The sequence below is a fragment of the Electrona antarctica genome (assembly GCF_951216825.1).
Source record: "Electrona antarctica genome assembly, chromosome: 3".
In the NCBI taxonomy this organism is placed as follows: Eukaryota; Metazoa; Chordata; class Actinopteri; order Myctophiformes; family Myctophidae; genus Electrona; species Electrona antarctica.
The window spans coordinates 27,525,119-27,551,805 of NC_136808.1; the positions used below are offsets into that span (position 1 = coordinate 27,525,119).

Below are 26,687 nucleotides of genomic sequence, written 5' to 3' on the forward strand. Positions count from 1 at the left end.
TGGGAATATACCCGTTGTAAAGTTATTTATGTGAAGGTTGTGGCAGCAGCGTCAAGAAAAGTTCTCTAAACAACTGCTTTGGCATCAGGTGTCACCAACATGTCTGTACACGCAAAGACTTGGTCTTGTCCGTGACAAATGTTTGATGTTCTGTTTTACACAATTATTAGGGGACCAAGCCAGTCCTGAAGGGACCTTGGTCCCTTAATGTTTTGTCTTTTTTCTCCTGCTTCCGCCAAAAATAGCAGTTCAGTCAGATAACTCACGAATAGATTTAACCAATATTTATTATAGAATCAGAATAGTGTGCATATAATATATTATCTTGGCGTTCGGCTCTGCTGCAATTTTCTCCCTGCTCGGCACAATTAAACGCCATCATTAAACATAAAGAGCAGGGAGATAGATATACAACTAGAAAAAGTGCCCTTCTGGGCACAGGTCTCCACCAGGAGGGGGGGGGGGTGTGTGTGTGTGTGTGTGTGTGTGGGTGGGGGGGGGGGGTGTGTGTGTGTGTGTGTGTGTGTGTGTGTGTGTGTGTGTGTGTGTCGCGGCTTGGCCTGTTGTAGCGCCACCATGAGGCTGATTTGAAAACTGTCAAGTGGCATTTCTTCCTCAGCCTAGTGGGAATATGCATGCACAGTTTCACTGCAATCGGACGCAACAATTGAGTAATTGTGGCAATTTGTACAAAACGGGCTACTCCTGAAAGGTTTAGAAGCCAATCGTAGGCAATGAAGGTGGATTATGAGAAATCAAACAAACGCGTCTTGATCACATGACTATGGAGAGCATGTGTTGTGTACCGATTTGCGTGAAATTTGGATAAAATCTGAAGGAGTATTAGAAAATATGTTTTACATGTGTCGGCCTCCTGGTGGCGCTATAAAGAGCAGATGTGAAAAATTCCAGGCAAAGGTTTTTCCTTGGCCTCTAGGGAGTTGGCATACAAAGTTATCCACAGATCCGTGCAGGTAAAAAAAACTTTTCACCGAGTTATAGCGCCACCATGTGGCTGAGTTAAAAATGTTCACGTGGCATTTCTTCCTCGGCCTAGTGGGAATGTGCGTGCATAATTTCACGGAAATCACACGATGTGTCCATGATTTGCAGCATTTTGTTTGAAACTGAGCACTCCTGCAAACTTTGGGAGCCAATCTTAGCCAATCAGGATGGAGTCTGAGAAATCTGAAAGACCCTTTTCGTTGAATCGCTCTAGAGAGACAATTTGCGTGATGTTTGGACAAAATCTGTAGGTGTACTGTCCAAAAACTAGTTTTGCACAAAGCGGCCTCCTGGTGGCGCTATAACAGGCCGTTCTGGAAATTCTGGGGCAAAGGTTCATCGTTGGCATCCAGGGAGTGTGTGTGTGCAAAATTTGACATCGACCGGGTTAACGGTGCCAGAGATTAGCTGTTCACAGACGGACGGACACACACATGGACACACGGACGGACGGACGGACGGACGGAGTGCAAAACATACTCTCTCCCCATGCCTTCGGCCTGGTGGAGACAATAACAATCCCCCATGGGGAACAGAAATATCAGAGGCGCTATAGCACTCAACTGAAAATGCAAACTTTGACCATGCATAGCTCATGAACCGCTCATGAACCGCAATGAAACTTCGCTACACACATGCGTCTCATCATGCTGAACAAGTAACGTGTTCTTATTTTTTACCTCTGACCCTTAGATCACCCGCTATTTCTTTTTTTTATATATCATTTTTATCCCACGATTTTGTAACCCAGTTTTTTTCACCCAGTGCCAATTATCTAATGTAATCCTGGGCGCTACACTTCCTCTGCCAGCCTGGGGGGGGCAGCGGACTGACCTCATGCCTCCTTCTATGCATGAGGAGTCCAAGCTGCTTCTTTTCACCTGACGGGGGGGAATTTCCCTGGCCGGACGTAGCGCGTGCCGCGTGGAAGAAACACGTTATTCCAACCAGTTCCTTTCCCCTCCATCAGGCGCCCTGGCTGGCCAGGGGGAGGTAGTTTTTAGAGACCAGGATTACTGCATGTTTTTGTGAGGGTACCTACCCTCAGGGACACAGGGAGAACATGCAAACTCCACACAGAAGGGCCCTTTCACCAACCCCACCTCGGGTATGGGCACTGATGACGCGGAGGAGGGAACACGGCCCCAGCGCCCACAGCGTCCCCAGCGGGAATCGAACCCAGGACCTTCTAGCTGTGAGGCGACAGCACTACCGACTATTTTGAATTATATAAAATATATCTCATCCCAGGGTCTTTGATCAAAATGCACGAAAACTTCTACACGTGAACTTTGGACCTATACGGACAAAAGATCAGAAGTACATTTTTGTGAAGTGAAAAAATGAAGGTTTTATGAGCCAATGAAAAATACTGTTTTGTGAAAATTCTTCTTCTGCCCCTAATACGTAGATGCAGCGTCATATGCTTATGAAACTTTACAGTATGGTAGAGGGTCATGCCAAATGGCACTGAAACCAGTATTACTCCAATTGGACAAATGTTTCTATGGCTAGTTTTAAGTTACAATGGGTCGGTATTTTATTTATTCAGACCGCAGCCATCTTGCCAGCAATTGGGTGCTACCTAGGTCCTACTTCCCATAGACAGCCCATTCATCCAAACGGAAAAGTCCTCTCTAATTATTCAACGTCAAAATCACCAACATTGCAGCTATAGGGAAAGCTTGAATTATCCTCTTTCAATCTGTAAAGTTTTTGTTTCATAAAAATCCACCGTAGACATGTTATGAGCTACTTCCTGTCAAGAAATCCCTTGCATGTGATTTTCTAAGGATTTTGGAAGCGTTTGTTGAATATTTTTCATTAAAACGTCTTTGTCCTACTGTCCAGTTGGGATTGTGTTGAAGTCCAGACACTTTTAGAGCTGCAATGCCATGTGCCATGAAATGTGGAACAATCCTTGTAGTTGTCTTTTTTGCATTGTTAATATTGTATCTGTGTTGTCTCAGCCTTGCAGCTATTGTTTTACTCGTTTCTCCGACATATTGTAAGCCACATTTTTCACGTGATTAAATAAATACAGTTGCTGGTGCTGGCTGTTATCTGTTGTTTAATCTCCAACACGTGTTTTGTAGTTCTATTTTTAACTATTTGTTTGGGTTTGAAGTATTCTGGTCTCTGGCGTGCTGGTGTGTTGATTCCTTTTAGCTTGCTGTGTACCAGATAGTCTTTAAGATTTTTGTTTTTTCTGTAGGCTGATTTTATATTCCTTTAGAAGGTCATCTGTTCGGTTCTTAAAATTCCTTTTTAATCTGTTGTTGGCTAGTCTGCTCTGTGTTGAATAACTGGTTACCAGGGCCAATTTTGGGCCTTGATCCCGCACTCTTACATCTAAAAATGTATTGTGAGCTTTCCGAAGGAACGTCCTGGTGTAACCTCGTAGTCTGAGTGCATTATATTAAATAGTGTATTAATAGTGGGGGCACTGTCTGGGGAGGAATTGGGGGGACACTGAAACAAACGATATAGCCTACTATAGTTCATGGGTTCGGAAGACATTTTTCATGATTTTGGAGGATGTAAAAAATGATGAATCATGAAAAAAAACTGCATACTATAGTTCATGGTTTCGGAAAACATACTATTGTATGTTGTTTTTCATGATTTCGGAGGATGTAAAAAATGAAGAAAATCATGAAAAAACGACATACTATAGTTCATGGTTTCGGAAGACATACTGTATGTCATATGTCATGACATATTGTATGTCGTTTTTCATGATTTTTGAAGGATTTAAAAAGAATTATGAAAATCATGAAAAAACTACATACCATACTGGGGGGTCACTGTCTGGGAACCTATGGCCTCCACATTCCCAGGGAGGCTCTTTACCCACTGAGGCAATGTGCTGGTTGTGTACAAACAGCCAAACAGATAATTACAGAAAAGCCAGAGGCTTGTTTCCATTGTGATTCATAAACATTCGAACGTCTAGATAAACAACAGATAGACCAAGCTCCTGTTATTTTATGTATCTTTGTGTACTCAAAGGCAAAGGAAGACCATGCTGTTGCAGGTAGCACGCAATTCAGTGAGTTAGGTCATTGGCTACATGATCTGGAGGTTGTAGGTTCAAACCTCACTCAAGTCTTTACTTTCAAGACCAACTTCAAAACTAAAAAAAGCAGGATAAATTGACTGTATAGTAGCTGCAGTTGCTGGATAGTAGTTTTATCATGGACAGCCAAGGAGAATGGTTCAATATTTATTTATTTCTGTACAAAAAGTATTGTGATTTCATCACTTTACATATACAACACATTGGTGTGTGTGCTTGAAAACAAGTCATGGACTATAACCATATACAACACATTGGTGTGTGTGTGTGTGTGTGTGTGTGTGTGTGTGTGTGTGTGTGTGTGTGTGTGTGTGTGTGTGTGTGTGTGTGTGTGTCTTTGTACAACAGTATTCATAATTATTTTAGAAAGGACACCATGTGGTTTACATACAGTATTTTTAGGACATGAATACATTACAACTCAAAAAGATGTCCCTTCTAGAATTGGTTCACTTGTGTCTGTACAATAAATAAGTATAAAATATATCTCTGTTATCAATCTGTGGAAGCTTTAATAAAAACACATTTAAACATACAAAACACTAGACCGCTACGACCTCCCGAAAAAAGTCCAGCTATTTCCGCAAAGAGAAAGCTTCCCGCTTCTCGCCAGATTTGAGCGAATGTTCCTCTTTACTTTTTTTTATTTTATTTTATTTTTTTACAATGGGGGTATTATAATTATAATTGCACATTGCCAGAATCGTACATTGTGTGTATCAAATACTTTCCCGCGAGGATTAATTAATTAATTAATCACGCATTGCCAAGGATTTTCCCCTTTCAACCCTAATTTTGAAGAGCCAAATAGCCGTAACCGGATGTTATGATGACATAATGGTGTGTGGTGTCTTGACCGGTTGTTGATGTCTCCCTCGGTGCAGAAAAAACCCGACCGCGAGTATCACAGCGCCTGCTGTCGGCTGTTGAAAACCAGAGACAACAATCATTGCGCCGATTTGGAGATAGGGCTTTAAGCAACTAGTCGACTATACAACTAATCGACTAGTAAATCCACTAGTCGACTAGGTAGGCCTAGTTAAACAACTAGTTGACTAGTCGACTAGTAAACTAGGCAAGTAGTCAACTAGTAAAAATCACTAGAATTGAAAGCCCTATTTGGAGATACAGGCCATTGAAAGCAGCACATAGAGTCCAAGTGGATGCGCGTACATCTTCAAAATGGTCGCGGCCACTGTCACACTTTACCCTGGGATGCTAACGAGAGACAGCTATCGATGCGATCTGATCAAAACATGGATTGAAGAATGTAAAGCCTAGAAAATGTAGGCTACGGTTTTGGCGGGCTACAAGACTAAAGCTTATCTACGTGGTCTACGTTTCTGGCGGACTTCGTGTTAAAGAGATCATTTGTTTTAAATTTTAATTTGCCGGTTGTCTGTATTTTCTTTTTTTTTGGCTTCTTGCTGGTATACCCTAAAACACAGATAAGACAGACGGACCACAAACGTTATTATTATGATATGATAACAAAATATGAGAGAAAAAACATCACAATATCAAGTCAACATAGTGCTGAAGAGCATCACTGCTCCCTGGGAATGAAGTTCAACACCGTCACAAACACCAGGAATGTTTCTTTGTTGGAATTTCTTATTCTCTGTTTTTTTTTGTGTCTCTTTTCTCTTCTCGCTTTTTTTAAAAGTCAAGTTTCAGTCAAACAAGCAGTACGGTCGAATGACTCGACGTTCGTACACATGTCGTTTTGTCAGACAGACAGACAGACAGACAGACAGACAGACAGACAGACAGACAGACAGACAGACGGCTGCCTGCTTGCTGGCAGATATACGCATGCGTTCAGTTCGGTTCGGATCAGATGACCCCAGATGACTCCACTCCCTGTCCATCCCACTGTGAGCGTCAGATGGGCGGGCGATGGGCGGGCCTCGCCTCGCTGTCGCACAGACACACGTTCCATGTTGTCGGGCAGTCGGTGCTGGCTGGCTCTCTGAGGCTTTTTTTTGCTCTTTTTGCCAAAAAAAAGAAAACTTGGAGGAACTGTTGGCAGAGTGTGTGTGCGTCTGTGTACATGTGTGTGCATGTGTGTGTGCGTGCGTGTATGTGTGTGACAGTGTGTGTGCATGTGTGCTCATATCGGGAGATGGGGGCTTCAGTCAGTCTCTGGGCTGTCCCAACTCCACACGGCCCTCATAGCTTTGTGTGTGTGTGTGTGTGTGTGTGTGTGTGTGTGTGTGTGTGTGTGTGTGTGTGTGTGTGTGTGTGTGTGTGTGTGTGTGTGCGTGCGTGCGTGCGTGCGTGCGTGCGCGTGCGTGCATCAGGAGATGGGTCTCATAGCTTCATCTTGTGGACGACGGGGATTGGAAGCACCTGGTGGACCTTGGCTCTCTCCTCGCCCAGCTCCAGACGCACCCAGTCAGGACGGAACGAGCCCTTGAAGCCCACCAGAACCACCTTATCTGTAGGAGGACAAACACAACATGAAGCCCACCAGAACCACCTTATCTGTAGGGAGACAAACACACAGGGATGGATGGATGGATGGATGGATGGATGGATGGATGGATGGATGGATGGATGGATTGATTGATTGATTGATTGATTGATTGATTGATGGATGGATGGACTCACTTGCAGTGTTTTCCACTGACGAAAACTAATTAAAAACTGACTAGAAACCAAGCTATATGATGACTAAAACTAAGACAAAATATTATAATTATAATATAATATTATAATATAATTAATATGATCTAGCAAACAAATAAACTAGACTACAATGTTAGGGAGGGACTAGTGGAGAAGTAGTATTAATAAAAGACAAGTCATTTTATGTTTGGTTGCACTTGGGTGTTCTGAAAAGATAAGTTGCTGTCAAAATTAACACTGGCGATTTGTCCATTTCCTTTCACACAGAGACCTGCGCTGTAAATCTAAGTACACGCAGCGTAGCAATGGCGCCCTCTACTGGACTTCCTGCTGAAAAACATCCACCTCATGCATGGCTTGTTTTTTGCTCAAGATGTTCAGAGTTCAGAGCAGTGAAATTTGCAGTGGTGTAAAGTAACTAAGTACGTACATTTACTTACTTAAGTACAATTTTGATGTATTTGTACTTTACTTGAGTATTTACAATTTCCAATACTTTCCAATACTAATTACTTCTACTCCACTACATCTCAGACTCAGAGACAATTATTTTACTTTTCCACTACATGTCGCGAGACATGGCCAAAGCATTTCCGGGGCTCCACAGCCAAAAATGTTGAGAACCCCTGAGTTAGGAGACATTAACTGTACTGTACCTCACAGTCAGTTAGGAGACAGTAACTGTACTGTACCTGATCAGTTATAGGAGACAGTAACTGTACTGTACCTCACAGTCAGTTAGGAGACAGTAACTGTACTGTACCTCACAGGATCAGTTATAGGAGACAGTAACTGTACTGTACCTCACAATCAGTTAGGAGACAGTAACTGTACTGTACCTCACAGTCAGTTAGGATACAGTAACTGTACTGTACCTGATCAGTTTGGAGACAGTAACTGCACTGTACCTGATCAGTTAGGAGCTAGGAGATGCACGCTCTGCGCTATGACCTCACCTTTCAATTTGACGCTCTTGTCCACTCCAAGCTTCTCCAGAACTTTAACCCAGGGTCCTCTGGTCACCAGACGACCCTTAGAGGTCAGCACGACAATGGACCTGGAAGGACAGGGGACGAGGGAGCATTAATGCAACAGATATGGAGAGAGAGAGAGAGTCTGTCTGTCTGTCTGTCTGTCTGTCTGTCTGTCTGTCTGTCTGTCTGTCTGTCTGTCTGTCTGTCCCATATCAGTATCTCAAAATAATACAGATTATTTAATCGGTTTTCACCAGCAAAAATGTTTTGAAAATGTAAAAAATGAGTTCAATATAAATCAAAAGTGTCTAGTATCTCTAGTCTAGAACAAAAGCCAAATCAAATATGATTTTAAGTCAAAATAAACTTTTTTAAATTCTACATTTAATGTGTTTCATGTTTCATTCAGTTGTGAAAACAGACACAAGTGTATAGGCTAATTGAATACTTTATTAACAGGCTTTGGGCCAAACCCCTACGGCCTAGGATTGTTTTCATTGTCGTCCTCTGTATAATATCGGAATCGGTCAGAATCTGTATCGGCAGATATGACCCTGCAAATAATCGGAGATCGGATATCAGTCATAATTTCATAATCGTGCACCCCTAGTGTGTGTGTGTGTGTGTGTGTGTGTGTGTGTGTGTGTGTGTGTGGAACTGTCAGTGCTTCAGTATGACATCTACACAGAATATCTGCAAATAGAAAACCAGGCATTTTAATACACAGAACCGTTTTGGACCCCGGGCGTTTTAAAGGAACCAGGTGACTATTTGCTTTTGTTTATGTTTGCACCGGCCATTATTAGGACATTACAGAGACCTTATTAATGAGGACAGTATTAGGTTACTGTTCCAATAATTAGGCTGAAGAAACCCCGACATCTGTACGGAGCAGGGGAGCATAGCTGTCTGTCTGATGACCTGTCTTACCCCTCTCTCAGTGAGCTGACGTAGCTGTCTGTCTGATGACCTGTCTTACCCCTCTCTCAGTGAGCTGACATAGCTGTCTGTCTGATGACCTGTCTTACCCCTCTCTCAGTGAGCTGACGTAGCTGTCTGTCTGATGACCTGTCTTACCCCTCTCTCAGTGAGCTGACGTAGCTGTCTGTCTGATGACCTGTCTTACCCCTCTCTCAGTGAGCTGACGTAGCTGTCTGTCTGATGACCTGTCTTACCCCTCTCTCAGTGAGCTGACGTAGCTGTCTGTCTGATGACCTGTCTTACCGCTCTCTCAGTGAGCTGACGTAGCTGTCTGTCTGATGACCTGTCTTACCCATCTCTCAGTGAGCTGACGTAGCTGTCTGTCTGATGACCTGTCTTACCCATCTCTCAGTGAGCTGACGTAGCTGTCTATCTGTGCGGGGATTCCCTGGAGGATGGAGTTCCTGAAAGCCTTCCTGTCTGTCTGCGTTCCATCCTGTCCGTCCAGCACCGTCAGGTGAACTCCGTCTTCTGATTGGTACATCTTCTTACCGTTCACCTGCAGAGAGATACAGCCAATCAGTGACAAAGAACTGCTATTTTCAAAGCACAACACTTGAGCGCAACTAAACATAAAACGACTTGACCACTAGTCACTAGTCCCTAGTCACTCCCTAACATTTTAGCCCAGCTTTTATTTGTTGGCAAAAATGTCAGTATATTTAGTCTTAGTTTTAGTCATCATGGCTTAGTTTTAATTTGACTTTCGCCACTGATCCCAACAGGAGAACTAGAGTCACCTCAGTGTAGGCGAAGTCCTCCTTGATGTGGAAGAAGCGAGTGTTGTAGGATTCCACTTTGAGCTCCAGGAAATGCTCTGGTGTGTGCTGAAACACAACAACAACAATAATAATAATAATAATAATAATAATAACTAGAAAAGTGTGATTGCCACAGTCGCTTACATATGCCCCTAACACTAATATTGCTAGCCAATTACAATGTCACGTCCCCCCCTATGGATGAAAATGGAATCGCTTTTGGTTGATTAAACCACCCGCGACATCTGATTCAAATTTGGGATGGATTGGACATTCCGTTCGTGATTTGTGGCATTTTTTGTAAAATAATAATAATAATAATAATAAAACTTTATTTGTATAGCACCTTTCATGACATGAAATGCAGCTCAAAGTGCTTTACACAAAAAAGAAAAGAAAAGCAGGGCATAAACAATACAGTGAGGACATGAATAACATTTTTTTTAAAAGACAGATAAATCAATTAAAAGCAAGGGTGTAAAAGTGGGTCTTGAGCTGAGCTTTAAAAATGTCTACAGAGGCTGCCTGTCGAAGGTACAGTGGGAGTTTGTTCCACGCCGTCGGCCCGTAGAAGCAAAAAGCTGCTTCCCCGTATTTTTTAGTTGCCATTTTTTTAGGCAAAGCGAGCAGGCCAGCAGTGGAAGACCTTAGGGGGCGGTTTGGGACATATTTCGGCAGGCAGTCATGTAGGTAGGAAGGTGCGAGACCATTGAGAGCTTTATAAACAAGTAAAAGAATTTTAAAATCAATCCTAAAAACAACCGGAAGCCAGTGCAATGAGGCCAAGACTGGAGTAATATGTTCTCTCATCTTAGTTCTAGTTAAGACTCTGGCTGCTGCATTTTGGACAAGTTGTAATCTGTCAGTTGATTTCTTAGGCAATCCAGAAAAAAGTGCATTGCAGTAATCAAGCCGAGAAAAAACAAAGGCGTGGATTAGCGTTTTTGCATCGTCCAGTGACAAATAGGCTCTGATTCGTGCAATATTTCTAAGATGAAAAAAGGCAATCTTGGTAACATGATTAATGTGTGAATTAAAATTCAGTTCAGAATCAATAGTGATCCCCAGGTTCTTTACTGTACTGTTACTTTCTACAGTCAGGTTGCCAAGTCTGCTTTTTATCGATTCTTTCTGCTCACTAGAACCGATTATGAGAACTTCTGTCTTATCCTCATTTAGCTTGAGAAAGTTCTCACTCATCCAGCATTTAATGCTAGACAGACAGGTCAACAGCGGGTCTAAGGCACAGAGATCATCTGGATCTACAGAGAGATAAAGTTGGGTATCATCAGCATAGAAATGAAAATTGACTCCGTGATTGGTAATGAGTTCTCCCAATGGCAGTATGTACAGGGAGAATAACAGAGGACCAAGAATTGAGCCCTGTGGAATACCAGAACTGATGTTGTGTTTGTCTGAGTCAAACTCAGCTAGATTGACAAAATAGCTTCTGTTTGTTAGGTAGGAGGAAAACCAGGACAGGGCCGTGCCAGACAGGCCTACCCAGTGCTCCAGACGCTGTATTAAAATTGAATGGTCAATCGTGTCAAATGCAGCCGTTAGATCTAGAAGTAAAAGAACGGAAACATGTTTCTTGTCAGCAGACACCCTAAGATCATTCATTACTTTTACAAGTGCTGTTTCTGTGCTGTGGCCTTTCCTAAAGCCAGATTGGAATTTGTTATGCACATTGTTGTTCTGTAGAAACACATCCAATTGATGAAAGATGCATTTTTCTAAAACCTTGCCCAGAAAGGGCAGATTAGAAATGGGTCGGTAGTTACCCATCACAGAGGGATCAAGATTGTGTTTCTTGAGTAAGGGCCTAACTACAGCCGTCTTCAGTGAGTCTGGAAAGACGCCTGATTGTAGAGAGCTGTTTACAATTTTTAGGATATCTCCAATCACACTGTCTAAAACCTCTTTGAGAAAGGTGGTGGGAATTGTGTCCAATGAACAGGAGGATGATGTCATCTGAGATATGGTTTTTCGGAGTTCGTCTTCATCAATTGTACAGAAAGACAATAGGCTCCCCCTGGAGAGATCAACCCTGGCACCATTAGCTGCTGTTAGAGGGCTTGAGCTAGCAGCAGCACCATTCATAATATCAGCTCTAATGTTACAAATTTTGTTATCAAAAAAGCATGCAAACTCATTACACTTAGCTTTAGAGGCCGGGAACGACTGCTTGTAGGACTGGGGGGGGTTTAAAAGTCGTTCAATGGTAGAGAATAAGACTCTGGCATTTTTCTTGTTCTCATTAATAATGCCAGAGAAATAAGCCTGCCTTGCCAGACGCAGGGCTTTGTTATATGTGACTGTTGACTTTTTAAGAATCTCTAGGTGGATGGTGAGTTTGTTTTTTCTCCAAGCTCGCTCAGCTCTACGACAATCTTGCTTCAGTGAACGTGTATGCTCATTTATCCAGGGTGTTACTCTGGTGTTCTGTTTCTTTTTAGTTTTCATAGGAGCCACTATGTCAAGAGCTGACTCTAGTTTAAGATTAAACATTTGGACCATATCATTCACTGGGGGAGTATCGGATAGGGGGGGGCCCAGATGACGAGAGAACTCGTTGGCTGCAGATGAGCTAAAAAAACGCTTTTTTATAGTATATTCAGTGATGTTTTTCTCTAGATCAGAGACAGTCATATTAAAACACAGCAAATAGTGGTCTGATAGCTCAGGCATTTCAATAGTCCTTTCAACAGTGATGTTCAGACCTCTAGAAATCACCAGGTCCAGAGTGTGCCCCTGTTTATGTGTAGGCCCAACAACATGTTGGATGAACTCAAAGGAGTGCAATAACTCTAAGAAACCCAGAGCCACCGCATTTGAAGCATCGTCCAGGTGTAGATTAAGATCGCCCGAGATAAGAGTTCTGTCATAGTTAGTGGAACAGATAGATAAAAGTTCTGATATTTCTGTTAGAAATACAGCTTTGCTGCACTTTGGAGGACGATAAATGCTGATCATTGGGATAGAGGACTGACCCTGCAGTATTGTGGCCTGGTATTCAAAGGATGAAAAGCTGCCGAGCGTCAGAGCCTTGAATTTTAAAGTGTCTGAAAAAATGATTGCCAGTCCACCTCCTTTCTTAGCCTCGCGAACAGAGTGGATGAAACTGTAGTTTGCGGGACAGGCTGGCGCTAGGAGAACAGCTCCATCCGAGCCAAGCCATGTCTCTGTTAGAAAGATAATATCTAGCTTCTCTTTACATATTATATCATTTACAGAAGAGGACTTATTTGTTAATGACCTGATGTTAAACAAGGCAAGGTTTAGCTTGTTATCAGATTTTTGGGGGCTGTGATGCCTGTGAGGTACATTAACCAAGCAGCATTCTCTCTTCAGGCTACTCCTTGTCTTGGACAATCTATTTGAAATAACAGTGGAAATGTTGTGAACCTCAACCTGTACGGTGATTGAAACACCAGGCTTTCTAGAAGCAAGGGGTCCATACATGTTTGTTGCTACGCATAATGGACCCTGTTCATATCAGTTATCAAATGTATTTTCTAGGCTATATGGGCGTGGCATATAGCGTGGGATTAACTCTGCCCATGGTATCTCTCGCATTTTGGGCTGTTGGGCTGGCCGTACGGTAAGGGGGGTCAGCCTTACTCCAGCGTTTATCAGGTCCATCATGCCCGGAGTGAATTTGAGGTGATGTATTGGTGAAGGAGTTTGAAATTCCTCCATTCGACTGTCATTGATGGACCTCTCGGCGGCCTCAGTATCCTCTCCACCAGTGGCCCCTGTGACTTCACGCTCTGTGAGTTTATCTCCACCAGGGGGCGCTGTGACTCCACGCCCTGTGAGTTTTCCTCCACCAGGGGGCGCTGTGACTTCACGCTCTGTGAGTTTTTCTCCACCAGGGGGCGCTGTGACTCCACGCTCTGTGCGTTTTTCTCCACCAGGGGGCGCTGTGACTTCACGCCCTGTGAGTTTTTCTCCACCAGGGGGCGCTGTGACTTCACGCCCTGTGAGTTTTTCTCCACCAGGGGGCGCTGTGACTTCACACCCCGTGCGTTTTTCTCCACCAGGGGGCGCTGTGACTTCACGCCCTGTGAGTTTTTCTCCACCAGGGGGCGCAGTGACTTTACGCTCTGTGCGTTTTTCTCCACCAGGGGGCGCTGTGACTTTACGCTCTGTGCGTTTTTCTCCACCAGGGGGCGCTGTGACCTCACGCTCTGTGCGTTTTTCTCTGCAATAGTCACCCCCTATGAACACGGGGGTGAGTTCATAGGGGGTGAGTTTTTCAGGGGGCCATGCATCACCAGGGGACCATGCATCACGCTCTATGTAGTCACAGCAGATGCAGATATACCAGGGGGGATGCACTTCCTCTTCTCCATCAGAGGAGGACCACTCTTCTGCATCAGTCCAGAGCACATCAGGAGGAGTTGTGTGTTCACTTGATTTGACTTCTCCACCAGGAGGAGCTGTGGGTTCACTATCTGTGGTATTCCTTGTTTTGAGAACATCCTTGGCGAGGGGGAGAAGCTTGGCACCCGCCGCCACAATATTATCTGTTTTGGCTAGGGCGCTATCTCTTGATTCCATGTTGTGGAACAAGTTGCTGGAGAATAGTTTAACCCCCAGCTTGTTTAGGTGAATTCCATCAACAAAGAGGTGCCTACGATCAAAGAAGAAATTGAAGTTGTCAATGAAATTGAATGATTCTTCTGTGCATGCCGTTGAGAGCCATTTGCTGAGTGCATACAGTCTGCTGAAGCGTTCACATCCGGTCATTGGAGGTAGTGGCCCGCTGATCCACACGTCTAAATCTAGGGAGCTGAGGGTGTGGAATAGGGCTCTGAAATCATTTTTTAGGATTTCTGACTGTTGTTTTTCTGTATCACGTGTACCGATGTGCAGTATCAGTGTTTTCACCATAGGGTGTGCAGCAACAACGTCAGAGATTCTGTCATTCAAATCAGAGACTGTGTCTTTGGGAAAGCATAGAACTTTTGCTTTTTTCTTTTTGTTACTTTTAACATATTTCACAGCCTGATCACCAACAATCAGGAATTCATTAATTTGGTCTCCATTAGCTCGCCTTTCATTTTCTGTGATGTTGAGTCTTACCCTGCTCGGTGTGGCGATATCTCTGTCGTTCATCTGGAGCAGTGGGCTGAATCTGTTAGCCACCTGCACATTCTCCATATGGGGAGATATGATTTTTGATCTGCTTTTCACAGTTTTCCAATTTTGAAGGGGGGTGGACGAGGCTCTGAGTCGGGCTGGTAGCGTAGGCCAGCTGGTCTTATCGGGGCTCCGAGCTCTTCCAGTTAGTCGTCCTTTCAAGTCCTGTACGCCGTTCTCTCTGTTTGTAATCACAGTGGATATACCGGGGGGGGAGACACCCCGAGTTTTTCGTCCTTTCATGTCCTTTGGCCTTGCGCCGAGAGAACTCCAGGAGAATGTCTTATCCTGCGTGCGGTTCTCCTGATTCCCATGTTGTTGTTTTACTTCCAAATTAACTTTTAAATAGTGTAATTCCGCTTCGAGCACTGCAATCCTTTGAAGCAGTTTCTGAAAGTCCTTTGAAGATATGACAGGGAACATCGCGGTGCTGGCTATTTGCCAAGTATCCAGTGCTACTTAGCTATAGCTATGTGCCACGTACCCATTCACTGGAGGTAAAAAAAGAGTATTTTGCAGTATGGCAAAAGCTTCGTTCTATAGAAGAAATACAGTCCCATCGGTTTACAAGTAATGAGGATCCACTTGTAGTTTCTCAAAGAAAAATAAAACATTGATATCAGTTGAAGAATGCAAGCATAGGCGAGAGCAGCGGAGCGAAGCGTCCTCACTGTACGAGAGCAAGCAAATTAAGCTTAATGTTGTACAAAATAGGCCCCTCCCACTAACTTCGGACGACGATTAAGGCCGAACGCAGTCGGATAGGTCTATAGATCATGTGTACCGATTTCTGTGAGATTCGGACAAAATCTGTAGGTGTGTTTTGAAGAAAATTCAAAATGGCGGAAAATCTATCCTGACGGAAATGGGCGTGGCCTATATGGGGAGATGCGTCATGACCCAAGGAATCCAGGGAAAAAATAATTTTCTGATAACTTCTCGTCAAGATAGAACAGATGGAAACATAATTGGACAGACAAGAAAAACAAACTCAGGAACTTCTCTCATTAGCACACATGACTTAATAAATCCTTTAAATCCTGGTTTATATTGAGTTCTGCTCACCAGCCTGGCATCGGGCAGTTTCCTGGGCATGGGCACATCAACGATGGGCATCTCCGCATGCCGGGGGTATGCCCGGGCCATGCAGTCAGCGGGAGGACTGCCTCTGGGAACGACCGCCGTGATCTTGATCCTCTCGCAGCCTTTGACCGAGCAGAAGGCGAACTCCTCCCTGCTGTTGTAGGCTTTCACTTTGAGGAACAGCAGGCTGCAGGCAGGACAGACAGAACTAAATGTTAGGGAGGGAGAGATCCAGTAGAACTAAAAGACAAGTAATTTCATGTTTTTGCACTCAACAACACAACATGCAACAGCTATTTTCAGCAAGCCTACCCTGCCCTCCTCCATTTCTCTTTAAACCATGTTCCCAATGTTAGAATGACCCAAATTACATTGTGAAGTACTTCATTTCACAGCTTGTATTTCTATTTGTACAAATACAACCCTTCTTGATTAATTATGTACTGACTTCAAATAATTAACTGATGATATTAATACAGGTTGTGCCAAAGCTGTAGGCCACCTTTTACTGGGATCCCGTTCAAAAAGATGTGCTACCTACAGTATGTACATATTTGTACATAATGTGAAAGACCCAGTACTACAACACAAAGGGGGCTTCAGCCCCTGCCCTTTTACCCGTCTGTAAAACAAGTGCCCTCTCCAGATCATGAATGCAGCATTTACTATGGTGGAAGAAATGCAAATGCCACTTTTTTCCATGCCATGCCGGAAGGCAGCATTCAGGAGGATAGCTTTTTTCTGAAGTCTCCGAAATGTTGTACATCGCATCTCCGGTAGATAAAGAGTGCTGGGTTGCGCCCCGAAAATAGCTGATCTTGTAGATCTGCTGTGAGCTTGTAGATTAGCTATTTTCGCTATTTTTGCTCAAAAGTGCCCTCTTACGAGATTTCAGCCCCTGCCCCTCTAACACTCTCTGCACGTCCCTGACTAGGTGGTTACCAGGTGGTTACTAGGTGGTTACCAGGTGGTTACCAGGTGGTTACTAGGTGGTGACTATAGGTGGTGACTCACCCAGTATCTTCCTCCCAGTAGTAGTACCCTCTGGCCAGGTGGGAGTGGTTGATCTTGTCTCTCTGGGTGGTCTTCAGAAAGACGCCCGTCTTGCGGGTCTGTTTTGTCAGACGGTTGTGGATGTCGGAGATGACGGTGAACGTGGTGCCTTGTGGGTAGCAGAAACCTACGCTGATCCAGTCGTTTCTGGAACACAAACACACACCACACACACACACGAGCACACACACGAGCGCACACGCACGCACACACACACACACACACACACACACACACACACACACACACACACACACCAAACAGACCAAGCAGCGTTTTAGTTTTTTTTACGAAACAATGACACTTCAATTAATGCACAAAAAGCCACAAACAGCACCAGGCTTCAAACAAACGAGGTACACAAGTTCACAACCATTTCACCAGAGCCAGTATTACAGATGTGGTGCTTCCTGCTTTTAAAAGTAAAGCGGGCAAAGGCTCATTTATTTACAGATAGGAGCCACATAGTGGAACAGCCTGGAAACCAGTGTTAAACTGACATCCAATCTGAGGTCATTTAAACAGAAGACTAAACTATGGCTACTGGAAGAGGTTCCCTTATAAAGGCTCATCTTAGAGGGAAGGATAGGGACGTACATGTTGTGTTGTGTATGTAATGTATATGTACCGTTTGTACCGGTGTATGTATTTTAATTAAAGTATTGTTCCGTTCAGTGTGAGAGGACCTCAGTGAAAATAAGTCTACGGACGTTACTGTGAAATCCTTGAATCGCTTATTATGTTTTTGTATAATTGCTTTTCTAATTAAATCAAATCAAACTAGAAAAAGTGCCCTTCTGGGCACAGGTCTCCACCAGGAGGATAGGACTGTGTGAGATGTTTGGCAAAATGTTTAGGAGTAATGTTTGCCTTTGATGGCAATTGGATGATTTGAGGCATTTTGTCCTTGGCCTCTAGGGAGTGTGCATGTTTCGGTGCAGTTTTAGGTAAAAAATGTGAAAAGCTGCCTCATGGTGGCGCTATAACAGGCCGTTCTGGAAAATGCGGGGCAGAGGTTCATCGTTGGCATCCAGGGAGTGTGTGTGCAAAGTTTGGCATCGACCGGGTTAACGGTGCCGGAGATTAGCTGGTAACGGACGGACGGAAGGACGGACGGACACACACACACACACACACGGACGGAGTGCAAAACATACTCTCTCCCATGCCTTCGGCCTGGTGGAGACAACAAAAGAAAAAAATATGTATTTGTCAGAGTCCCGGCTGATGTTTAGCTCTGATGAACAAACACACCTACAACAGCAGGCATTCATCACAAGCTCTCTTTACGTCTCCCTTCTCAAAAACTAATGCAATGCAACACACTAAAGCAACTAAAGAGTCTTCCATCACAAATCATACAGGCAACAGGCCAATGTGAAAAGGGTGGGATATATTTCTCAGCCTAGTAGAAAAGTCTGTGAAAGATTTCACGTAAATTGCATGCTGCAATCTGGAGGAGTAGTATAACAAAATGTGTTTTACAAAAGTCGCTATAATAGGCCGTTCTGGAAAATTTGGGGCAGAGGTTCATCGTTGGCATCCAGGGAGTGTGTGTCTAAGCGGTCCATCTGACCGATTTTGAGATTTTGAAGTGGATTTTCTTTGCCCATGAAGTCTTGAGAAAGTTCCCCTTGCATGACTTTTTCTAAATATTCGATTCAAATCATCTGTTCTTTTTTTTTCATCTGAAACGTTTTGTAAATATGATTTTAGGCATACTTATGCCTAGTAGGTCTGGTCTTTTTCGCCCAAATGACTGCCATCACCCTTTCTCCCCCCGCAAGCAGTGAAGTTTCACACCTCCCGACAGCTGGAGACGGCATTGTTCAAGCTAATGAGTCATTTGCATTTCAACTGCCAAGCCTGCATTCCATTTCCAACTAATTCAATCATATATGTTTGGCTGGTTAACTTGGAATGTGTTTACTGTTTGACTCACTGTATGAAGTCCCCGGATTCACTCTGATGCGCCTAGACAGAGGTGGAGGAGGCGGATACGGCGGTGTATGCGTGTACATTAATGATCTCTGGTGTCGATCCTACTCAATAAAAGTGAGGATATGTGACGATCCCAATGTAGAGATCCTGGGCATGACGTTAAGACCTTTCTACCTACCCCGCGAATTTGGATGCGTTCTGCTGTTTGTTGTGTATGTGCCCCCAAAAGGGCCAGGAAGAGCTGCACAAGCAGCAAAGACCATTGCTGACTGTGTGCATGAGCTCCAACTGCAGTACCCGGACGCACCAGCAGTCGTTCTTGGAGACTTAAACCAGTGTTATCTGGACACTGTGCTGCCGGGATTTGAACAATACGTCAAGGATGCGACAAGAAAAAATAATATTTTGGACAAGTGCTATGTAAACATTCCAAATGCATATGTAGCGAAGATTGGGCCACCGATAGAGACCTCTGACCACAATGTTGTGTGCATGACTCCAGTCTATAAGTCCAAATTAAAAAGAGGGAAGCCAGAGAAGAAGGTAGTTAGGACATGGACAAATGAAAACAAGGAACAACTACAAGCATGCCTGGACTGGACTGATTGGGACACGTTCAGAGATGGTTCATTGGACGACATTACCACAGTTACAAATGATTATATTAATTTTTGTGTACAGCTGGTTGTTCCTACAAAGGAGATAAAAATCTATCCGAACAACAAATCATATGTGACGAAAGATATAAAAAATATTGTGACTGAAAAGGAACTTGGTTTTTCTAATGACCTAAATACCTTTTTCGCCAGATTTGAATCATTGGACAATTCCTCAAAGTGCACTGAAATACTGAAGGCTGTAACACCTGTCCCCTCAGACAGAATTACCATCACTGTAGAGGATGTAAGGAAAGTGTTTCAGTGTACTAACACAAGGAAAGCTAATGGGCCAGATGAATGTAGCGCTTTTCTCCTCAAAAACTTTGCATCTGAGTTGGCTCCAATGTGGCAACCAATATTCCAAACCTCTGTATAGACACACACACACAATTCCCCTGTCTTGGAAAAACCTCAAACATAAAACCACTACCCAAAATCCAATGTCCAAAAGAACATAAGGATTATAGACCCATAGCTCTCACTTCAGTGATTATGAAATCACTTGAAAGAATACTGTTACAACATCTTGTTAGTATAACCAAAGAAATATTCGACCCCAGTCAGTTTGCCTATAAAAAGGGTTGCGGTACAGAGGATGCGGTTGTGACACTGGTCCACTTAATTACAAAACACCTCGATAAGTCAAATAAGAATCATGCGAGAGTACTATTCTTAGACTTTTCTTCAGCTTTCAATACAATACAGTCTGATATACTAGTGTCAAAAATGGTACAGTTGGAACTGAATCCATACTTAATTCACTGGTATGCTTCTTTTCTTACTAACAGAGTACAGAGGGTGAAAGTGAACACAACCCTCTCATCAGCATTAACTACCAATGTTGGTGCTCCCCAGGGGTGTGTGAGCTCAGCTGTACTTTTCACCCTTTATACTGACAGCTGTCGTATTGAGGAATGCCTGTCTGCACTTCCAGTGTCAGACAAGAAGTCCATGGAGATAGCTGTTGAAACATCAAAAGACACAGAGCTGCAGCGTGTCAGCGTGAATCTGGAGGAGTAATATCCAAAAATGTGTTTTACAAAAGTCGGCCTCCTGGTGGCGGCATCGACCGGGTTAACGGTGCCGGAGATTAGCTGTTAACAGACGGACGGACACACACACACACACACACACGGACAGTGCACAGAGTGCAAAACATACTCTCTCCCCATGCCTTCGGCCTGGTGGAGACAATTAAATAAATATATCATGTCATCTGCTTTTTTGATTACGGTTAACACACAATGCACACTGTTTTAAATGTTTATTTCATACTGTATCTGTACTTAAAAACAGAAATTCTATTTATGGTTGTTGAGTTAACTTATCATTAACCTGTTAATTAATTAACAATTAACATACTTATGCAATGATGTACAATACCATAATTTTTTAACATTTGGTTGTATTTTAATTGTTTAACTGTTTTTTTCTTATTGTCTAAAATGTTTTCATATTTTATGTGTGGACCCCAGGAACAGTAGCTGCTACTAAGGTAGTAGCCAATGGGGATCCAAATAAACAACAGCATGGAAGTTATTAAACAATTATTAAATGTGTGGGAACCACTTTGCAGACTGAGTTGCAGTTCAGGCCTTTGGGCAATAGATGGTGCCATAGATGCGCCGTCTATCTACTGATGCACCCGTCGCTAGTATCCAGCAGGTCTCGCCAGTCCATTTTCAGACCTCTGGGGAACGGTTCCAATGCCTGGGATGTCTACCATGGCTGTGCTGTTCCAATGGCTGACAGCCCAGGCTATTAACTGTGCTCGGAGCAAAGGGCGGGGCGGGAGAAAATATGACAAACAGTCCCCATGAAGTATGTACTCTCCTCATTTCTGCGGTAGCCTCGACATCATTTGTAAATAGTGGAATTGTAGCAGAACGGACACTCCTTAACGAAACACAGCCCTTCGTTATGACAGACGGGGTGAAGTTATGATGCAAGTGACCTCAGAGGCCCTTCAACTATTTATTTTGGTTAGCCAACATGTTTTACAGCACAGAGAGCAAGCGAGGATGTTGTCTGTGCAGCATGCAACCAAATGTAATGTGAGCTTGTAGATCTGCTATTTTCAGCATGCAACCAAATGTAACATGACTTAAGGTCCTTGAAGGTCATGAAGAGGGTCGCCACAACGCAAGCGAAAAAAGAAAACAAAAGCTAAACAGAATCCAGGTCTGGTCAGTCGCGGGGGAAACGAGCACATGCGCAACAAATTCACAGGACCGCGCCCACAAGAATACGTTTGCGCTGTTGCCCCTCGACTTCTCCGTGTGTACAGAAAATAAACGGAGGTCTATAGGCGCGTTAAATCGCTTCGATTTGAAAGGCCCTTTATACTGGATCTCTTGTCCACTATAGTCCCTCCCAAACATTTTAGTGTTCGACGGACATTCTTTTGTCATAGATTTAGTCGAGGAAATCAACACTGGTGACCAGTACACTGACCTGTTGAAGTGTAACTTCATGACACTGACCTGTTGAAGTGTAACTTCATGACACTGACCTGTTGAAGTGTAACTTCATGACACTGACCTGTTGAAGTGTAACTTCATGTCACTGACCTGTTGAAGTGTAACTTCATGACACTGACCTGTTGAAGTGTAACTTCATGACACTGACCTGTTGAAGTGTAACTTCATGACACTGACCTGTTGAAGTGTAACTTCATGACACTGACCTGTTGAAGTGTAACTTCATGTCACTGACCTGTTGAAGTTGATGAGCCAGACGGTCAGTTCTCCCGGGGCCGTCCCGTCCCAGTGGACCGTGTAGCTTTTGGACAGGGTGACCACGGGCTGGAACTGCTGGTAATGCTTCCTCTTTCCCAGAGCGCCCTCTAGGACCAGCGGCCGGTCAGGGTACTCGTCCTTGACCATGAGCATGTTGGAGGTGGCTGGGTTACGGGTCTGGATGTAGATCTGTAGAAACACACACGCACGCACACACACATGCATTGCAATTACAACTTTAGTTGGCGATTGATTATCACTCAAAGAACTGCGATTAGACGATTATGTAGTAATTATACAACAGTGTAATTATACAAGAGTGAATCAGGGGTAGAGTGGCCGGATGGTAACCGCAAGGTTCCCAGTTCGACCCCGGACTCCCCCAGAGTTAGTGTCGAAGTGTCCTTGAGCAAGACACTGAACCCCTAATTGCTCCTGATGTGCTGGTTGGTGCCTTGTATGGTTTCTGCTGCCATTGGTGTATGAATGTGTGTGTGAATGGGTGAATGTAATGCACAATCTATGTAAAGAACCTTGGATAAAGGCGCTATGAAAATGCACCATTTACCATTTACCATTTAGTTTCGAGGAAGCAATCTGATTGGTTGAAACAGCCTTCTAGCCGTGCTTCAAACTAGCATCATGGAACACCTAATAAAACAAATAATTCAGCCGTGTTGTTCTCCCAGAGCGCAGCAGACTCAACCCTAACCCTTGGATAAAGGCACTTTATACAGGTAAATGCAACATTTACCATGTATATAGAAGGAACACGTGAAAAAAAGAAAAAGGGGACTTCCCGGCTTGCTCGACACAATTATACAGCCATCATTAAACATTAAGAGCAGGGAGATAGATATACAATAACAACCCCCCATGGGGAACAGAAATAACAGAGCCCACCGGTGGTGCTGGTGGGAGCAAACATCACATAACAACAACCAGGAACCATAAGCAGAAGGAAGGCAGGAAGAATGCAGTCTAGGTGAGCTTAAATACCCCGCCCAATTGGTCAGCTGACTGCCACATCAGCGAATGACATGTGGGTCTTGCACACTGAATACACCCACATAGTAATGCAGCATATTAACCCCTTGAGTATATGTATGCGCCCTTGAGCACAGCATGAAACCCCTCAAGTATATCCGACTGAACTAACTCTGCAAGCTACGTATCATAATGAAACTATGCATACAGTATATACTATATAGTCCTATGTCTACATAAATGGTATAAGTCTATATAAAAAGCTATCTAAGTTGCATAAGTTGAGTCTTTGCATACGCCAGGTTGTCGGGGCTAGGACAAGTGCTACGGGCTATGCTAGAGTCTGAAGAGGTGCGTTTGTAATAAGAGTATTTATTTATGTGTGTTAACACCAACAGCGAAAGTATTCATTTTCCTCTGTCACATCTTTATTAAGACAACACAGTCAATAGCAATAGCCTCAGAGACGGATATAATTAGCAGATCAATGATGTACAATTTAGCCGGAGAGAGCAAGTTTGTTTTTCAATAGATTGTCTTGCTCATCATCAACAAATTGAGAGGCCAGAGTATACCATCAATTTCATACACAGACCACTGCTCCCAGCAGGGGGTCCCTACGACCGTACACAGACCACTGCTCCCAGCAGGGGGTCCCTACGACCGTACACAGACCACTGCTAGGAGCCCACAGCAGGGGCTCCCTATGACCGTAGTATGCCGACCACCCTCTCTCTACCCACCTGGTCATAGTGCCCGCTGCAGATGGCATCACCCACCTGGTCATAGTGCCCGCTGCAGATGGCATCACCCACCTGGTCATAGTGCCCGCTGCAGATGGCATCACCCACCTGGTCATAGTGCCCGCTGCAGATGGCATCACCCACCTGGTCATAGTGCCCGCTGCAGATGGCATCACCCACCTGGTCATAGTGCCCGCTGCAGATGGCATCACCCACCTGGTCATAGTGCCCGCTGCAGATGGCATCACCCACCTGGTCATAGTGCCCGCTGCAGATGGCATCACCCACCTGGTCATAGTGCCCGCTGCAGATGGCATCCCTCTACCCACCTGGTCATAGTGCCCGCTGCAGATGGCATCACCCACCTGGTCATAGTGCCCGCTGCAGATGGCATCACCCACCTGGTCATAGTGCCCGCTGCAGATGGCATCACCCACCTGGTCATAGTGCCCGCTGCAGATGGCATCCTTCTACCCACCTGGTCATAGTGCCCGCTGCAGATGGCATCCTTCTACCCACCTGGTCATAGTGCCCGCTGCAGATGGCATCCTTCTACCCACCTGGTCATAGTGCCCGCTGCAGATGGCATCCTTCTACCCACCTGTGCATAGTGCCCGCTGCAGATGGCATCACCCACCTGGTCATAGTGCCCGCTGCAGATGGCATCCTTCTACCCACCTGGTCATAGTGCCCGCTGCAGATGGCATCCTTCTACCCACCTGGTCATAGTGCCCGCTGCAGATGGCATCCTTCTACCCACCTGGTCATAGTGCCCGCTGCAGATGGCATCCTTCTACCCACCTGTGCATAGTGCCCGCTGCAGATGGCAGCCTTCCAGTCGGGCACATCGATGCAGTCGGGGTGGCGCAGCAGCCAGTTGTCGTCCTTGACCAGGAAGGATCCTGGGTACTCGCTGACTGAGCCGTCCGTGTCCTGGAAGATGGTGGTCTTGTCGCCGTCCATCTGCATCTTGTTGAACCACGGCCCTGGCTCCCCGAAAAACACCCTGGATGTGATCTGTGAGGAGGAACAGAATTAACCTAAATACACACCCTCAAAACACCCTGGATGTGATCTGTGAGGAGGAACAGAATGACCCTAAATACACACCCTCAAAACACCCTGGATGTGATCTGTGAGGAGGAACAGAATGAACCTAAATACACACCCTCAAAACACCCTGGATGTGATCTGTGAGGAGGAACAGAATGACCCTAAATACACACCCTCAAAACACCCTGGATGTGATCTGTGAGGAGGAACAGAATGACCCTAAATACACACCCTCAAAACACCCTGGATGTGATCTGTGAGGGGGCGTGTCCATACTCTCTATTCAAGTAATACATTAGAGTACATTTTCCACCACGGGTCCCTCTAGTCTCTCTCAGACATAAACGCCACACACACTCACAGGAACGTTATCAAAGGTGATGTCGGTGACGTTGTTATTCGGACAGCTCTGTTACTACCTACTCACATGCACGTTGTTGTTGGGACAGCTCTGTTACTAGTTACTCACATGCACGTTGTTGTTGGGACAGCTCTGTTACTACCTACTCACATGCACGTTGTTGTTGGGACAGCTCTGTTACTAGTTACTCACATGCACGTTGTTGTTGGGACAGCTCTGTTACTAGTTACTCACATGCACGTTGTTGTTGGGACAGCTCTGTTACTAGTTACTCACATGCACGTTGTTGTTGGGACAGCTCTGTTACTACCTACTCACATGCACGTTGTTGTTGGGACAGCTCTGTTACTAGTTACTCACATGCACGTTGTTGTTGGGACAGCTCTGTTACTAGTTACTCACATGCACGTTGTTGTTGGGACAGCTCTGTTACTAGTTACTCACATGCACGTTGTTGTTGGGACAGCTCTGTTACTAGTTACTCACATGCACGTTGTTGTTGGGACAGCTCTGTTACTAGTTACTCACATGCACGTTGTTGTTGGGACAGCTCTGTTACTAGTTACTCACAGGCACGTTGTTGTTGGGACAGCTCTGTTACTAGTTACTCACAGGAACGTTGTTGTTGGGACAGCTCTGTTACTAGTTACTCACATGCACGTTGTTGTTGGGACAGCTCTGTTACTAGTTACTCACATGCACGTTGTTGTTGGGACAGCTCTGTTACTAGTTACTCACATGCACGTTGTTGTTGGGACAGCTCTGTTACTAGTTACTCACATGCACGTTGTTGTTGGGACAGCTCTGTTACTAGTTACTCACATGCACGTTGTTGTTGGGACAGCTCTGTTACTAGTTACTCACATGCACGTTGTTGTTGGGACAGCTCTGTTACTAGTTACTCACAGGCACGTTGTTGTTGGGACAGCTCTGTTACTAGTTACTCACATGCACGTTGTTGTTGGGACAGCTCTGTTACTAGTTACTCACATGCACGTTGTTGTTGGGACAGCTCTGTTACTAGTTACTCACAGGCACGTTGTTGTTGGGACAGCTCTGTTACTAGTTACTCACAGGCACGTTGTTGTTGGGACAGCTCTGTTACTAGTTACTCACAGGCACGTTGTTGTTGGGACAGCTCTGTTACTAGTTACTCACATGCACGTTGTTGTTGGGACAGCTCTGTTACTAGTTACTCACATGCACGTTGTTGTTGGGACAGCTCTGTTACTAGTTACTCACAGGCACGTTGTTGTTGGGACAGCTCTGTTACTAGTTACTCACAGGAACGTTGTCGAAGGTGATGTCGGTGACGTTGTTATTCGGACAGCTCTGCCAGGAGTTGTTGAGTCTGAAGCCGAAGGCGGAGGTGTGTCTCCCGTCCAGAGCCACGTACTTCCTGAAGGTGCAGTTCTGCACGTTGATTGGCCCGTCGTAGATCTGCATGCCTCGGATGGGAAAGTCTCTGCAACGCAACCAGGCAAATTAAT

General features: G+C 44.6%; 1 protein-coding gene across 1 annotated transcript in view; it reads right to left on the reverse strand.

Annotated features, from left to right (window-relative positions):
• Positions 1-4,215: 4,215 nt before the first annotated feature.
• The window catches only part of cemip (cell migration inducing hyaluronidase 1), a 143,141-nt gene continuing 120,669 nt past the window's right edge, over positions 4,216-26,687 (reverse strand). Inside the window, exons 22-30 of the mRNA XM_079497686.1 lie at positions 26,482-26,662; positions 24,585-24,800; positions 22,031-22,242; positions 16,677-16,862; positions 15,645-15,849; positions 9,411-9,497; positions 9,012-9,169; positions 7,672-7,772; positions 4,216-6,525 (exon numbers count right to left, since the gene is read on the reverse strand). Of these exons, the coding sequence (XP_079353812.1) occupies positions 6,398-6,525; positions 7,672-7,772; positions 9,012-9,169; positions 9,411-9,497; positions 15,645-15,849; positions 16,677-16,862; positions 22,031-22,242; positions 24,585-24,800; positions 26,482-26,662 (1,474 nt within the window). The 3' untranslated portion in view covers positions 4,216-6,397. The remainder of the gene's footprint in view (positions 6,526-7,671; positions 7,773-9,011; positions 9,170-9,410; positions 9,498-15,644; positions 15,850-16,676; positions 16,863-22,030; positions 22,243-24,584; positions 24,801-26,481; positions 26,663-26,687) is intronic.